General features: G+C 50.2%; 1 protein-coding gene and 1 long non-coding RNA gene across 12 annotated transcripts in view; one reads left to right on the top strand and one right to left on the bottom strand.

The window, feature by feature from the left end:
- PGF (placental growth factor) overlaps window positions 1–14,789 on the top strand; it is a 51,403-nt gene that overhangs the window by 18,843 nt on the left and 17,771 nt on the right. For 6 of the 11 annotated variants that reach the window (XM_072839384.1, XM_072839372.1, XM_072839378.1 and 3 more), the window contains exon 3: window positions 13,358–13,498. The exons of 2 other annotated variants lie outside the window; for them this stretch is intronic. Coding sequence is in view for 3 of the 9 variants with exons in the window: in XM_072839373.1 (XP_072695474.1) it covers window positions 14,244–14,272 (29 nt within the window). In the remaining 6 variants the exon portion in view is untranslated. Of the gene's footprint in view, window positions 1–13,357; window positions 13,499–14,154; window positions 14,273–14,789 lie in introns of all 11 variants that reach the window. 3 more of the 11 variants (XM_072839373.1, XM_072839376.1, XM_072839381.1) reach the window with 1 other exon arrangement.
- Window positions 3,419–4,324, bottom strand: LOC140640272 (uncharacterized). The gene is made up of 2 exons (XR_012036918.1): window positions 4,014–4,324; window positions 3,419–3,559 (listed from the first exon to the last, which is right to left on the bottom strand). It is a non-coding gene; the product is annotated as an uncharacterized lncRNA (long non-coding RNA).

Raw genomic sequence — 14,789 nt, 5'->3', positions numbered from 1 at the left:
ACTCTGCTGATTGCCTTGCAGGGATATTAATGATGTATTGTTGAATCAGAACGTCAGGATGGAGTACAGAATGCACTGAAGATGGTCTGGAAGGAGATCCAATAAACTGTAGACAGAAGCTACCCCTGACGTATGCGAGTAGTGAGGGAAGGATCAAGTAATGGTGTGGGGGAGGAGAATTTTCACTTTTACTTAAGATGCCTTGATATTGCTTGAATCTTATTTCAGCAAGTGTGTGCCTTCTTTTGCAATTAAAAAAACAACGTCGGGATCCCTGGGTGGCTAAGTGGTTTAGTGCCTGCCTTTGGCCCAGGGTGTGATCCTGAAGTCCCCGGATCGAGTCCCATGTCAGGCTCCAAAACATGGAAACTGTTTCTGCCTTTGCCTGTCTCTGCCTCTCTCTGTCTCTCTCATGAATAAATAAAAAATCTTAGAAACAAAAAAACAAAAATGTAAAGGCTCTATCTTAAAGGGTGGTTGCCAGTTTTAAGTGTTAATGTGGATTTGTGGAGTGGATGAATGAATGAATGAAGGCCTAGTATGTATCTAGTACATGACCTGCTTCTCTTTTCCCCTCTGAGCCAGGATTCAGGTTCTCCCTCCTCGTTTATCCATTTTCTTACCCTGAAGGAGTTAAAACAGCAGCACTTCCAAAGCAGTGTAAAGGTAATCCAGGAGCCCCAGTGAGGCCAGTCTGGTGTGTGGAGTGGCATGGAGGCAGCATCCCTCTGCCTCTCTTCAGGCCCCAGCCCATAAGGCTCCTAGAGCCAGCCCATAGAGCCAGCCCACAGAGCCAGCCCACTCTGCTCAGCTCAGGACCTGCTTCCAATTACCCATGAAATCTGAGCTGGAAGAGACCTATTAAAGCCCCATTTAGTTTGATCCCTCTAGGGGCCAGGGATCTTTTCCGGCGACATTCCCCTCCTTGTCTGACTGGGACTCCAAGCCCTTTGGATGTTATCTCCTCCTGGGTCAATATGTTGACAACTCCAGCTGTGACCCAGGCCACCCCGGAGCCAGAACTGATCTAGGCCTGTTATGGTTCAGGGGGCCCCAAACCCAGCTCCCTTCCTACCTTAGGGCTCCCTGAGATAGCAGGGCTGACCTACCTCAAGTCAGATCCCAGTCCAGTCTACACCACTGTTTCCATACTGGCCTGCAGGCAGCCCTATGGTTCCTGAGCCTACCTGGTCATCCCACAGGAAGCTCTTACTAGTAGGGGCCATCTTTCACATATTCCCTGTTGTGCCTGGTACAAGGTCCCATGTTTCATAACACTGCTTACATAAGAAATAATAAATAACGGTGATTAATGACCTCCTCCTCTCGTCCCTGGGCTCGCCTGGGTCAGACCTCCCAGGGAAGGCATACGAGCTCCAGGACGAGGAGGAGGAGGGGATCCCAGGGTGTGTGGGTGTATTCACCTCTCCCCATCCTCCTCAAGCACCTCTGCATGTCCTCTCCCATGGCCACTCCCTGGAGAGCCAGAGGAAGCCATCAGGAAAGGCAAGGTGGGGAACCCAACTCCCTTAAGAAGTGGGATCTCCAGCACCAAGGCGGTGGTCCTAGGGCTCCTCTGACCCCACACCAGGGTACACTCTCAAGTCCAGTTGGCCTTAGTTCCCTGAGAACCACCCAGGTGAGGGTTCTTGCCCACCAGGCCTGTTGTCTCCCTGCCCCCACCCCAGTGCCGCTCCCAGTTTGAGCCTCTAAGCGCCTTTCCTCAGGGTGGGAGGCCCAGGGCTGCACTCCAGGGACCAGGCGGGACTGGGCTGGGCCTTTGGGGGTGGTCTGCTGGGAGAATTCTGGAAGCAGGGAGGGAGTGAGGAAACCACTTTGGGGCCAAGGCTGGGGCAGCCACTCAGAGGTGAGAGAAGAGCTGCAGGAAATGAGGGATAAGAAGGTTCCGGAGGAGGGAAGGATCTTGGGAGCAGTGCATGGAAGTGCGCCTGACTAATTCTCTCCCCAGATGCCCCTTTGGGCCCCCTCAGAGCTGCAGAGGAAAGAGCCAGGACAGTAGTGGGAGGGGGTACTTCTAAAGGTCACCCAGGCCAGCCTCCTGTCTGACCCACTCCACCAGCCCTGTGGGTGGATATGGATCCTGTTGGTGGGATCTTTGAGGGCATAGATTTTGTGGGCTTTGTCAGTGAAGGACACTCCCTCCTCAGGTCTAGCCTAATCTCCCTTGCTGCACTTTAAACCTATATATCCTTGCTCTATCTAAAGTGGGTTCACATAATGGACTCTCCCTGAGCATTAACTTGCCGCTTTGTTTTTTCAAAGTTCAGTCCCCAGAGGAAGGAGGACCATAGACCTGGCATTCTCTGGGTACTCTGGCCCTGTCACTGTCCCCACTGCCATGGCCCAGCATAGGCAGCTCCTCACAGGCCTAGGGTGGGGTCTTGTTGCCTGAGGACCAGGACAGAGCCATTATCTCCTGCTGAGCCCTCCTGGTCTTGGTTACCAGCTCAGTGGGGACAGAGATACTGAAGGTTGGGGGCCTGGGGCCAGGTCCCCATAGCTGCTCATCATCACAACCCAGCAACCACACAGGGATTCTGCATGTCTCTCTGTCAAAAGTTAGGGTGCAGTGTACAGTCCCTCCTCATGTCCCCAGAGCTTGAGAGGTTTGTGGAAGGCAGACTGACTGGCCTTGGCCTTCCCCAGTACCCCTCGGCTGGACACGTACACCCACATGCATGTACAGATTTGCCTGTGTGTACAAGCACACCTTCAACATACCAAAGCACCCGGATAGGTTTATGTGTGCACACATGCTTTGGCACATGGGCACAGGTTCACCTGCACAGGCTCATGTGCATACACATGTTCACACAGACATGACATGCCTGCTTTCACACATGGAGAAGCACATTTATTCCTACACATTTCCAAACACGCACATGGCTCCCTCCCTCTGCACGTGCTTACTTATATCCTCCTGTGAATATATCTGGCTCATTCACACACAGTGACACACTCATTTGCACTTACATGGGACATATTAATGAGAGGTTGTCAGCTCCTGCTTGGTCCAGATTAAGGACTATATGATGCAGGTTGTTCAGGGGTCATTGGCTCCAGAGATCAGGGACGGGATAGAGGAAGATCCCTGGGCCCCCAAGGGCCATTTCTCCTGTGCCTTTTCAAGAGCCAGCAGCCTCTGGGAGCCACAAAATGGAAGAATGGGTAGGATTTCACTAGGTGAGTGTGATGGTGTGTGTTCTAGGAAGAGGGGATGGCCTGAGTAGGGCTGTGGAGAGGGGAAGGTTCAGACCAAGTTTGGGGAAGGCTAAGGGACCACTTGAGTGGAGGATTCTGTGGCTGGGGGACTGGTGAATCCCAAAAGGGCAAAAGGCTTTTTCACAATGGGGAGCCATAGAAAATGTTTGAGCAGGAGACTGTCAATACCAGAAGCTTTTTTCCTCTTTGGGAAGCTTTATTCACTCAGTGCTCTGTGCTTCATTAGCACAGGAAATGAGTGATTCTGCCTGGAACAGTTGGGGAGGAGCAGGAGCTTCACATCTGACATGGGCCTCATAGGATGGATAGGAATTGTCTAGACAGGGAAGGACAGAAAAAAGGACCCGGGCTGAACCTGGCAGCTAAGAGCTGGGGGAAGGACTGAGTTATTATTACGTATGCCTTGTAGACCCAAACAAAGGTCCTCTTGAGGAGTGACCACAGTATCAACACCAGAATCAGGAGTGCAGGCTGACCTGACCCCGGGCAGGAGGGAAACTATTCTCCGGAAAAAGTGAGAGCCATAGGGTGAGGACAGAGGAGTTTCAGAGCCAGTTGGCTGGCCTTCCAGAGGGACCCACGCAGGTCTCATAGGCACCCAGATAAAGAAGGGTGGAGGTATGGGGACCACCTGGCCCTAATCCTTTGACATATCCCCTCGCTGGAAAACTTCACTAGAGATAATCCATCCAGCCTCCACCCACCCATGACACCACCATCCTGCTGAGATCCATCCCTGAGGGGCCCAGCACTCCAGATTCCAGCCCTACCACGGCCCCATCTCCAGCCTCCATCTCTTCAGAGCGGGAAACACCACATCCCAGCTGTCTGTCCCAAATCCACCTGGAGGCCAGCCAGCTTGGCTGAAGCCCAACTTAGTTAGGCCAGACCCTGGAGACACTGACGGGAAGAGGCCAGGACTAGAAGGAAGCTGCTGGGCCAAAGTCAGACCCTTTCCTGGGCCCAACCTTGTAGGGTTCCCCCTGGCACACCCATGGGCTTGCCCATTGTCATGTACTAATGAGCCTCTGGTCCCCTGAGCTGCAGACTCTACGCCTTTCCATGCAGTTCTAGAGATAAAGGTTACCGTGACAGCTGGTGGTTAGATTCCAACCTGATTGCCAAAGGCCCAGAAACCTGGCTTTGAGCCCCACTTGGGATAGAAGTGAATCTGTTGAGAACCCAGAATCCCATCTTGTAGGCTTGAAAGCTTGTCAACAGGCTTACGAAGAGACCCTCACTCTGAGAACAACCCCCTTCTTCCTGCTGTCCCATCCTTGGCAGCACAAGGCTGGCAACAGCAACAGTATCCCTTGTCAAGGCCTGCGGCCACTGCCACCACTGCCAAAGACAAAAGGTGCATGGGGGCCCGGGGCTGCCACAGTCTCCCTGATTCACCCCCTCATCCTTCAGACACCAGGTCCACTGGCCCCCCAGCCTCTGGACTGGCTCCTCTTTCCCTTCCCCTCTGCTTTATTCTCTACCCATTCATCTCCCAGCCAGGGAGACACTCTTCTGCTGCCCATGGCAACTGGGTGCCACAATTCGTTTGCCACATTCCATGCAAACTCCCTCTTTGTCCCCTTTGCCTACCAGAGAGAAGAGCCAGAGAAACCCAGAGTCAGGGCAGGATAAAGACAGCCAGAGGACACAGCATCTGAGAGCCAGTCCCCAAGGACACCTGGGGTAGGGGGGAATGGAGACACAGAAGGGGATGGTGAGACAGAGGCCTAGGGGCAGGGGACTCTTGCTGAACAGTACCACATGAGGAACAGCTTGGGTGCTCCTGTAGGGACCCTTCAGTAGCAAAGGGGAGCGTTAATGGTGTGATTTTGCAGTTAGGCACGTTGGTCTGCCTCTTATAGGCTATGTGACCTAGGGCAAGTGCCTTCACCTCTCTGTGTTTGGGTTTCCTCAGGGAAAATGGGAATACTTGCTATTCTTGTGAGACGTGAATAAGTTAACATTTGCAATGTGTGCTGCAGAATTCCTGGTACCTAATAAGCAAGCTCTAGATTCAGCTATTATTACTCTTATTTTCTGAGCTTTGATTTTCATTTATGTCAGAGGGAGATGATAGCTCAAGCACCCCAGTCGCAGTGGGGAGCAAGTGGTGCATTCAGTAGATGTCAACACAGGGTCCCACTCCTAGCTTGCCTGCCCCAGGCCAGGACCCACTCTAGGTCCCAGCCCCACACCACACCCTGCTGCTGAGGCTCCCGGGCAGGCCCCACGTGCAGTCAGGCAACAGGTGGCAGGCCAGCAGAGCACAGGTGCAGCTTTGCAGGGGATGTGGGGGGTGGTCCTGCCTGTTTCCTCCCCACGCACCGCTTCCCCCAGCTGTTGGTGGGGCGGCTGTGCCTGGGAGGAAGGCTGGGTGGAGGGAAGTAGCAAACACAGCCACGTGCAGCCCCTCAGCCGGGGCTGAGTAAGCTCAGCTTCCTGCAGCCATCGTCAGCAGCTTTAGCAACAGTGGCCAGTGGGCGGCTCACAATGCTTGCTGGGGCAGGAGCTCTGCTACCGGGCAGGGTCACTTCCCTGAATTGTCCTCACCACCGGCTCTCCCCACCACATCTGGCCGGCCACCCTGCCCGCCTGGGGAGCCATGGAGTGCCCAGCTAGAGGCTGACTCCACCATCCTGGGTGGCATCCAGTACCCAGGCCTCACCAAGCCAGGAGGCAGGGGCTTGGCTGGCACTCGCTCTGGGGTCTGGACACAAGTCCAGGCTGAGGCACAAAAGATCCAGGCTGAGTCTGAACTGGACCCATGCTGACCATACTCTCAGGGAGGCAGCAACATGAGCATCTACTCTGTGCAGAGCTCTCCACCAGAACTGGGCTCAGGCCACCCTCTCTGCGGTCCTCAGTGACAACATCTCTACTTATCTCAGTGGGTAACTTGCTGGAAAACCTTATGTAAGCCCGGTGACCTCTCCTGAGCTTTACCAGCTGGGCTGTAAAAGAGCCCAGCAAACACAGCCTGTAGAAATGCAAATGGCCAATACTCACATGGAAGAATGTACAACCTGACAGCCTAGTAACAGGGAAACGTCCAGAGCCAACCCTGAAATGTTCCTTTCACAGAACTGAGGGTAGAGATGTAAAAAAATGATAACACTGAGATGGCTGGGTTGTAGGGATCTCATTGCCCTTGGACATTGCAGGGTAGAGTGTAAGCTAGAACAGTCTTTTTGTAAGACAACTTGATAATAGCATCAAAAATCCTTGAGAGGGCACCTGGGTGGCTCAGTGTTGAGCATCTACCTTCAGCTCAGGTTGTGATCCTGGGGCCTGGGATCAAGTCCTGCATTGGGCTCCCTGCAAGGAGCCTGCTTCTCCCTCTGCCTATGTCTCTCCCTCTCTCTGTGTGTCTTTCATGAATAAATAAACTTTTTTTAAAAAAGTCCTTGACCCAGAAATTCTACTCCTAGGAATTTAAGGGACATGAACAACAAATATGTATAAAATGCTTATTATAGTGTTGTTAATAACAGAGAAAACATTAGATATAACCTAAATTCCCAGTTATAGGTAGGTTGGAAAAGAAAAATTTAGTCACATAGTTGCAAGTATCCCTTGGGAGTATGATCATTAAAAATGATGCCAGCAGCCAACTCTCGGTTCTGCCTCAGGTCATGATCTCAGGGTCCTGGGATCGAGCACCACGTCAGGCTCCATACTGGGCAGCGTGTCTGCTTGAGATTCTCTCTCTCCCTTTGCCCTTCCTCCTGCTCACGTATTTTCTCTCTAAAATAAATAAATCTTTTAAAAAAATACACCAAATAGCACTCTCAAACTTTAAGATACACCTGGAGATCTTGTTAAAATGAAGATTTTTATTCTACAGGTCTAATACCTAAAATCCTGCATTTCTAGCAAGCTCCCAGGCAGTGCCAATGCTGCTGGTCCTATAGAATTTTCATTACTAATATGAAAAGGTATTACCAAAATATGATAAAAATGGAGAAAAGCATACTACAAAACAGTAAGATGCCATTTTTTATAAGAAGAAAAGATACATGTGCATAAAAAAAACTTGGATATACAACAAAATGTTAATAGGGGATTTCTCTGGCTGATCAGATTGGGTGATTTTTATTTTATTCTTTATGCTAATTCATATTTTCTACAATAAATTTATATTGTTTAATTAAAACAAAGTGACTGTGTATATACGGCTAGGCCATACCCTGAATATGAGAGGTAGATCTCCCTGGAAGGGAAAGCATTGCTGACACCAGTGATGAAAAGTGTATCTCTTGGTGCAAGAACCAGCCCTGAACTAGAAAGGCCTGGCCAGGCAGCCTGGGAGTGGGATTATTTGGACCTGGACCATGAAGAGGGAACAAAATTAGGGGGACCCCAGGTAGTGGGCTAGCAGATGAGCCATACACATGGAGGCAGGCACAGGCCAGGAAGAACAGCCACCAGGACTTGGACACTGGAACACAGACACCTCAGGGTCTCACAGTGACCCATCCCTATTCCCTCGGTGTTTGTGTCCCCTTGTCCTTCCTTCTCTGAGTACCCACTGGAACCAGTAGGGTGGGGGCAGTGGGAGTCAGGAAGAGAGACACCCCTAGGGGAAGGTGAACCCAGTTTCAAGGGCCAAGATCAGACTCCCAAGATGGTTCCTCCAGAAGCTCTTCTTCCAGGACCAACCCCCAAGGGTCTGGGTTTTCTTCAGTGGGGAACAGGTTTTCTGCACCAAGTGGTTGCTACATTCACCTACCTGAGGATGGGGGTACTCTAGAGAGGACCATTAAGGATTTGCTCAGTATTTTGCGGAGTAATCTGCTAGATGACCTTGGGGAGGCCCTGTGACCTCCACTGAGCTTTCTCCAGCCCTAATAGAGAGGAAAGTTATGTGGGGATCTTGTGGGCTTCCCAAGGTGTGAGCTTCAAATACTTAAAAAAAACAAAACAAAACAAAAGATTCTTTGCAGCTTTTTTTTTTTTTTAAGATTTTATTTATTTGACAGAGAGAGATAGAGAGCATTAAGATTAAGCAGGAGGAGTGGCAGGCAGAGGGAGAGGGAGAAGCAGGCTCTCCAGTGAGCAGAGAGCCTGACATAGGACTCGATCCCAGGACCATGGGATCGTGACCCAAGCTGAAGGCAGAAGCTTAACTGACTGAGCCACCCGGGTGCTCCTCTCTTTGCAGGCTATAAAAGGATATACCAAAGCTAAGAAGCCCAGCTATCCTTTTGTTCTTTTCTATTTAATTAATTAATTAATTTATTTATTTATTTATTTTTAAGATTTATTTATTTATTTATTTATTTATTTATTTATTTATGAGAGAGAGAGAGAGAGAGAGAGAGGCGCAGAGACACAGGCAGAGGGAGAAGCAGGCTCCATGCCAGGAGCCCGACGTGGGACTCGATCCTGGGACTCCAGAATCACACCCTGGGCCAAAGGCAGGCGCTAAACCACTGAGCCACCCAGGGATCCCCTATTTATTTATTTTCAAAAAGATTTATTTATTTATGATAAACATAGAGAGAGACAAAGGCAGAGACACAGGCAGAGGGAGAAGCAGGCTCCATGCAGGGAGCCCGATGTGGGACTTGATCCTGGGACTCCAGGACCATGCCCTGGGCTGAAGGTAGGCACTAAACTGCTGAGCCACCCAGGGATTCCTTTTTGTTCTTTATTATAGAGAGAAGATAACATGACCCCTCCCTATTGCTCTATGGGGTCCAATTCCCAGACATCATACCTGCCTGACCACTGGCAGTAGAATGTTTGTTTTCCTATGCCAATGGTTCTTAAAGTATGGACATATGAGATGATTTGGGGCATGTTTGAGATAATTTTGGCTAGTCTTTAATAATATTGAAATTATGGAGTAAGAGAATTGTCCCCCTTCTGGTCTTCTTTCTATCCTTCTAATGAGTCAGGGAGAAAGCCCCAGTTAGGGACCAATGTGTCTCTAATACCTTACAAACGCTTGCTGTGTTTCCTTTTAACAAAAAGAAAGCAGGCCTCAGGTCCAGAGTCTTCACTAGTAACATCCACCTATAATTTAGTTGCTTTTTATAGTTACCTTTCTAAGATAGTGGTATCAAGCTTTCTTTAAAATTAGTTTTTTCAAGTTAAAATGAATCAATATATGCAAATAAATAAATAGTAGTGTAGGTGGTATTTGGATATGGTAAGCATCATAAATATGGCATAATGTTATGGAAGATTTGTGGTCCCTGGAGAGAGGGAACAATGGTCCCTCTAATGGACTCTTCTGAAGACACCATCCCCCACTGCTGCTTATCTCAGCTGTGGGTCTTCAGGATGATACCTTAGCTTTTTCTTCCTAGGATGGGTTGTTTTGAGTGTCTCAGTGGCCAAGAGTATGTCTTAGGCCCCAGTAGCCAGCACCAGGCCTGGGACAGTGTAGGTGTCATTCAAAAAGTGCTGACGAGCCTGAGATGAGGGATCGGGGCTGAGAAATTGAGTTTGGTGTAGGTCCGTCGCCAGCTGTGTGGCCCCAGACAACTCACTTCCATTTCCTCACTGGACTGCCTCACAGAGGTATTGTCAGCACACTAAGTATATGTAAGGGGTTTGAAATCATCAAACCTCTATAAGGGATTTTTTTTTTTAAGATTTTATTTAGGGGACACCTGGGTGGCTCAGCAGTTGAGCATCTACCTTTGGCTCAGGGGTCCTGGGATCGAGTCCCACATCAGGCTCCCTGCATGGAGCCTGCTTCTCCCTCTGCTTGTGTCTGCCTCTTTCTCTGTATGTCTCTCATGAATGAATAAATAAAAATATTAAAAAAAAAACCTTTATTTATTTATTTGAGAGAGAAAGAGCCCAAGTCAAGGGAAGGGGCAGAAAGAGAAGGAAAAGCAGACTCCCCACTGAGCAGGGAGCCCTTCCCAGGTCTCCCCAAGCACCTGAGATCATGACCTGAGCAGAAAACATACCAACTGAGCCACCCAGATGCCTTCTTCTATAAGGGATTCTTCTTATTATTATTATTTGGGGGGATTATTATTATTATTGGTCAAATTACAAATCCAGTGTTTGTGGAAACCTGGGTGAAGACAAGGCAGGAGGAAATGAGTGGATGGTGAGATGGGGTGAAATGCAGGGATGCTGGAAAGGCGGGATGCCCAGGACTGTGCCCTCCTTCACAATCTGATCTAGGTTTGGGGTGACCTAGAAACTGCCCTCTATGACCTTAGGCAGAGGAAGCCCCCACCCCCTACCCCAGCCCCCTGGAACACCCCAGCACCATCCAGCACAGGCCTGGTCTTTGGAGTCACGTGACTAGTGTTCACGGTCCAGCTCAGCCACTCACTGGCTGGGTGACCTGAGACAAGTTACGTAATCTGTGGCTTATCATTCTCATCTGCTCACATGGGGCCGATGCCAGCTCTCAAGGCTATTGTGAGGATGGGATGAGGTCAGACTTGGGCACGTGAGACCTGCCACATAGTAAGTGCTCAGTAAGTATGGGTTCCCCGGGAACTCCCACAGGTTCCTGGCAGAAAGATAGGGAAGTGATTCAAGGTATTTGAGGTCATCTGGAGCATTTGATTAGTGTTGGGGAGAAATGGACTCCCCAGAGCTTTCCTGACCTAAAGCTAGGGCTGGAAAATCAGAGAATGCAGCTGCAGATGTCTCTTCCAGCCTAACTGCCGTCACCCCCACCCTCACAGCTCCCTCTCTCCTATTTTACCAAGGCAGGAGCCAGTGCTGCCCCGTCGTGCCTCCAGGGCTAGTCTCAAGGCCCCTGTTCTTCTCCAAGATGAGGGGAGCTGGGGGCAGAAGAGGATCTTTGGAGAAGTAGCCAAGTGTTCTTTGACTCAGAGAAGAGCCTGGGGCCCAAAGGGCCAGCTGGAGATCCACTGTCTGTCTGCTGAAGGCTCTGCTAGACTTTCTGTCTCCTCCACCCCTGGGAATCCAACCATAAGAGGAACTAATCTGGCTCCCCTCTGTACCCCTTGCCCCCAACACAGTTTCCTTCCTGTGCTTTCTGGGGAAAGATGAGCGCTGGGAAGGGAGGGATGTGGCTGGGGAGGCAGGTCCAGCTCAGCTGGGCCGCAACATCTGTATCCTTGACAGTGGCCTCCCCATTCCTGCTTTGAACTGTGGGGGAATGGGAGAGCCCTGATTCTCCCCAGGAAACAGTGATATGATTCATTCCCCAGGATAAGCCGTGGAAGAATGCAGCCTTTTCTCTATAAAACTCAAGTAGAACTGCGGAACTCATTTTTTCACCTTCATAAGGCAAAACGAGGATCAGCACATATGTTAACAGAAAACTCTGAAATAACTGATTTGAATAAGATAGAAATTTATTTGCCTTGGGCTAGTATGGCGACCCTGAACATTTTTAGGGATCTAAAGTCCTTCCAACTCATCTTCCTGGTCCAAGATGACTGCACAAGCTCCTACTATCATATTTGAGTTCCAGACAAAAACCTGACAGACAGAAATGCTTCTCTGTTTAAAGAAACTTCCCAGAGGTCAAACCCAATGCTTCCACTTATCCCCAGAGCCCTAAGAATCCCTGATGGGCAAAAATTGGCCAGAACTTAGTCATCAGGCCATCATGAGCTCTAAAGAAGGCTGGAGGGGCAGCCCAGGTGGCTCAGCGGTTTAGCACCTGCCTTCAGCCCAGGGCCTGATCCTGGACACCCAGGATCAAGTCCCACATTGGGCTCCCTGCATGGAGCCTGCTTCTCCCTCTGCCTGTGTCTCTGCTTCTCTCTCTCTCTCTCTCTCTCTCTGTCTGTCTCTAATGAATAAATAAATAAAATCTTTAAAAAATAAATAAATAAAGAAGGCTGGAAAATGAACTTCTATCTGGGTACCATTTGCCCACCCCATCTCCTCCCACAGCCACTGATTCAGGCCACTCTCAGTTCCATGACAACCACAGATTCAGTCTTCCTGCCTCTATGCCAAACCCTCTACCTGCCCTGAGTTGTTTCTACAAAATACACATCTGGCTATTTCACTCTCCTGCTCAATAATTTGCAATAGCTCCCTAGAGCTCTCAGAATAAACTATGAACTCTCAACACTGCCTTCAAAGCACTTCACAATCTGACCTCAGCCTTCCCTTCAACATCTTGCTCAGCTCCAGATACAGTCCCTCCCCTCCCCTGCACACAGTCCAGCCCCACCAGATTCCTTGATGTCCCTCAAAAATTCATACCTCACCAAGCTACTCCCCTTGACTCCAATGCTCCTTTGGCCCTTTGATTCCTGATAAAATTCCATTCATCCTGTAAGACACTGCATAAGCATTACCTTCTCTATGTGAAGCGTTTCTTGCCCCTCTCTAGACCTCTTTCATTCTCTTTCATGTGCCTTAAAGTCCTCCAGAGGATAGACCATCTTAAGATTTAGAGCCACTCACCTGCCCATGACCATGAGTCTATGGCAGAAGCCTTGTAGGGTTTTGCTTGCACAGACTTTGTTTAAGCCAACATTACGCCTTTCCTGCTGGACCAGAAGCCCCTCAAAGGCCGCTGACTTGGTGTCCCTAGTACTGAGCCCAGGGGCTGGCACTGAGTAGGGCTGAATGCATACAGAACCCACAGAAGATGCAGCTCTTTCTCTCCCCCATCATTAGCTCGAGTCCTGCTGATTCACCGGATGGCCCCCCTCCCTCTGAGGTATACAGCATGACAACTTGACCAGTGGCTAACACTCTCAGAGATGACATTAAAATGGAACAGATATAAGCCTTCAGAGGGATCCTCACCCATGTCCACACTGTTCCAATTATGAGATGTTTAGTCTGTACTGTCTCCCCTAGCCTTTCGACCCACAACAGAGACAGCGTTATTCCTGAGAGAAACAGAAACCCCCTCTCCACCCTCAGGGTTCTCTGCATCAGAGTGAGCACCAAGCAAAGACTTCAGGTCTTTGCCCCACTGCCAGTTCTTCAGGCCAGACTGGCTGTCTCCCTAGACTCTGCAGTCTCTGAACACAGTGTTGTGAGGTTGAGGGGTGGGATGGGTCTTCTGGTTGCTGTCTTCCTCGACCTCCTCACAAGTGCTCAGAGCAGTTCCTCAGTGACTACCTAGGAAGCAGGCAACATGGTTTGTTGGTTTGTTTGTTTGTTTGTTTGTTTGTTTCTTTTTCCCTTTGAGGGAGTCCCTGCAGAAGATTTTTGTCACACTACCCAACCTTGGAGACATGGCTCGAGCTTGAAGACCTTCCCCAAGAAGCCCCAGGCCCTGGTTCTAGGACTCATTTCCCTTCCCCTTTCATAGAATCTTCCAGCCTCTGGGGTGAGTGCCTTCTCTGGGGGAAAGGATGGTCAGGATTCCCAGGCCAGGGAGATCCGATATCTATTTTGATTCTCCACCCCCATCCACGCACACATCACACATGCCAACATCATGTTCCCCACTCTATGCTCCCAGAGCACTTTGCACCTTGATTCTGGTTTTTCAGATGCTAACTCATAATTATCTATGATTATCTCTGAATGAGTAGCATCTCTGTCTCCTTATATAAGTGACACAGAGAAGGGGCCCAGTGGTTATGGAGGCCCTCTTCTCTCCCATCTCCTCCCTGGATTCCCAATCTATGGGGAAGAGGTTCCCTGAGGTTAGCTCCACCCCTCAGATGGCAGAAGAATAACCTAGAAGCCTTGTCTCCTGCAGGATGGCTTTTCTGCTATCCATGGTGATCGCAGCCAGGTCTCCTTGCAACTTGGTAGGGGTAACCTGGCCTCTTTCCCCTTTCTGCAGGAAACAATCATAGTAGCTGAAGTTATTAAGCACGTACGGTGGTACCGGGCACTGCTACGTGACCGACTTCCACTTTCTCATTTAAATTACACAATCAGCCTCTGAGTTGGGGTTGGAATGCTGAAAAGACTAGCTACGGCTAGTAAGAAGCAGATTCTTAATCCCTGCGCAACTTTTGCCTCCCTGTATAGCCTCAGCTGGTCCTTGTCCATCCTTCTCCCTCCTCCTGCTCACTAGCAGAGGGAATTCACCTCTCTGAGCCTGTGCTTCCTCATCTGAAATGTGGGAAAAACAATACTTCCCTTCAAGGTGATTGCGAGATTCCCATGTATTCAGTGTGTCACACGCAGAGCCTGTTGCGCAGGCAGTGTTCCCACCCGCCGTCACCCCTCAGGCCTCCCTGGCGGGGTGGGGGAGGAGAAGGGTGACCTGCCATCCCCAACCACCCAGCTGTCGCAGAGGCGGGACAGCCCCGGGGCCGTCGGCTCCCTAAACTCCGTTCCACATCACAGCCGATTAGTTACAAATAGCTTCCTTTCCTCGTGTATCACTTACACAACAGAGAGAAAGGGGCGATTGTTCCTGAGGAGGAAGGTCTCCCAGGCCCCTCTCACCAGGGCAGCTGAGAGACGCAATGGGGAAGAGAGGAGGGGTGGGAGGGAAAGCAGGGCATAGTCACAGGAGATAAGGACGTGGAGGGTCCCCGCAGTTGGGAAGGGACCAGCTGAGCGTCCATCCTGGTGGGCAGCGTGCAGGCAGGGGACCAAGACTTAGCAAGGCTCCTGAGCTGGGAAGGCAGGAAAGGGAGGCAGCTCTGGCACCCGCT

The sequence above is a fragment of the Canis lupus genome, chromosome 9, assembly GCF_048164855.1.
Source record: "Canis lupus baileyi chromosome 9, mCanLup2.hap1, whole genome shotgun sequence".
In the NCBI taxonomy this organism is placed as follows: Eukaryota; Metazoa; Chordata; class Mammalia; order Carnivora; family Canidae; genus Canis; species Canis lupus.
This window is presented reverse-complemented; position numbering and strand designations above follow the sequence as displayed.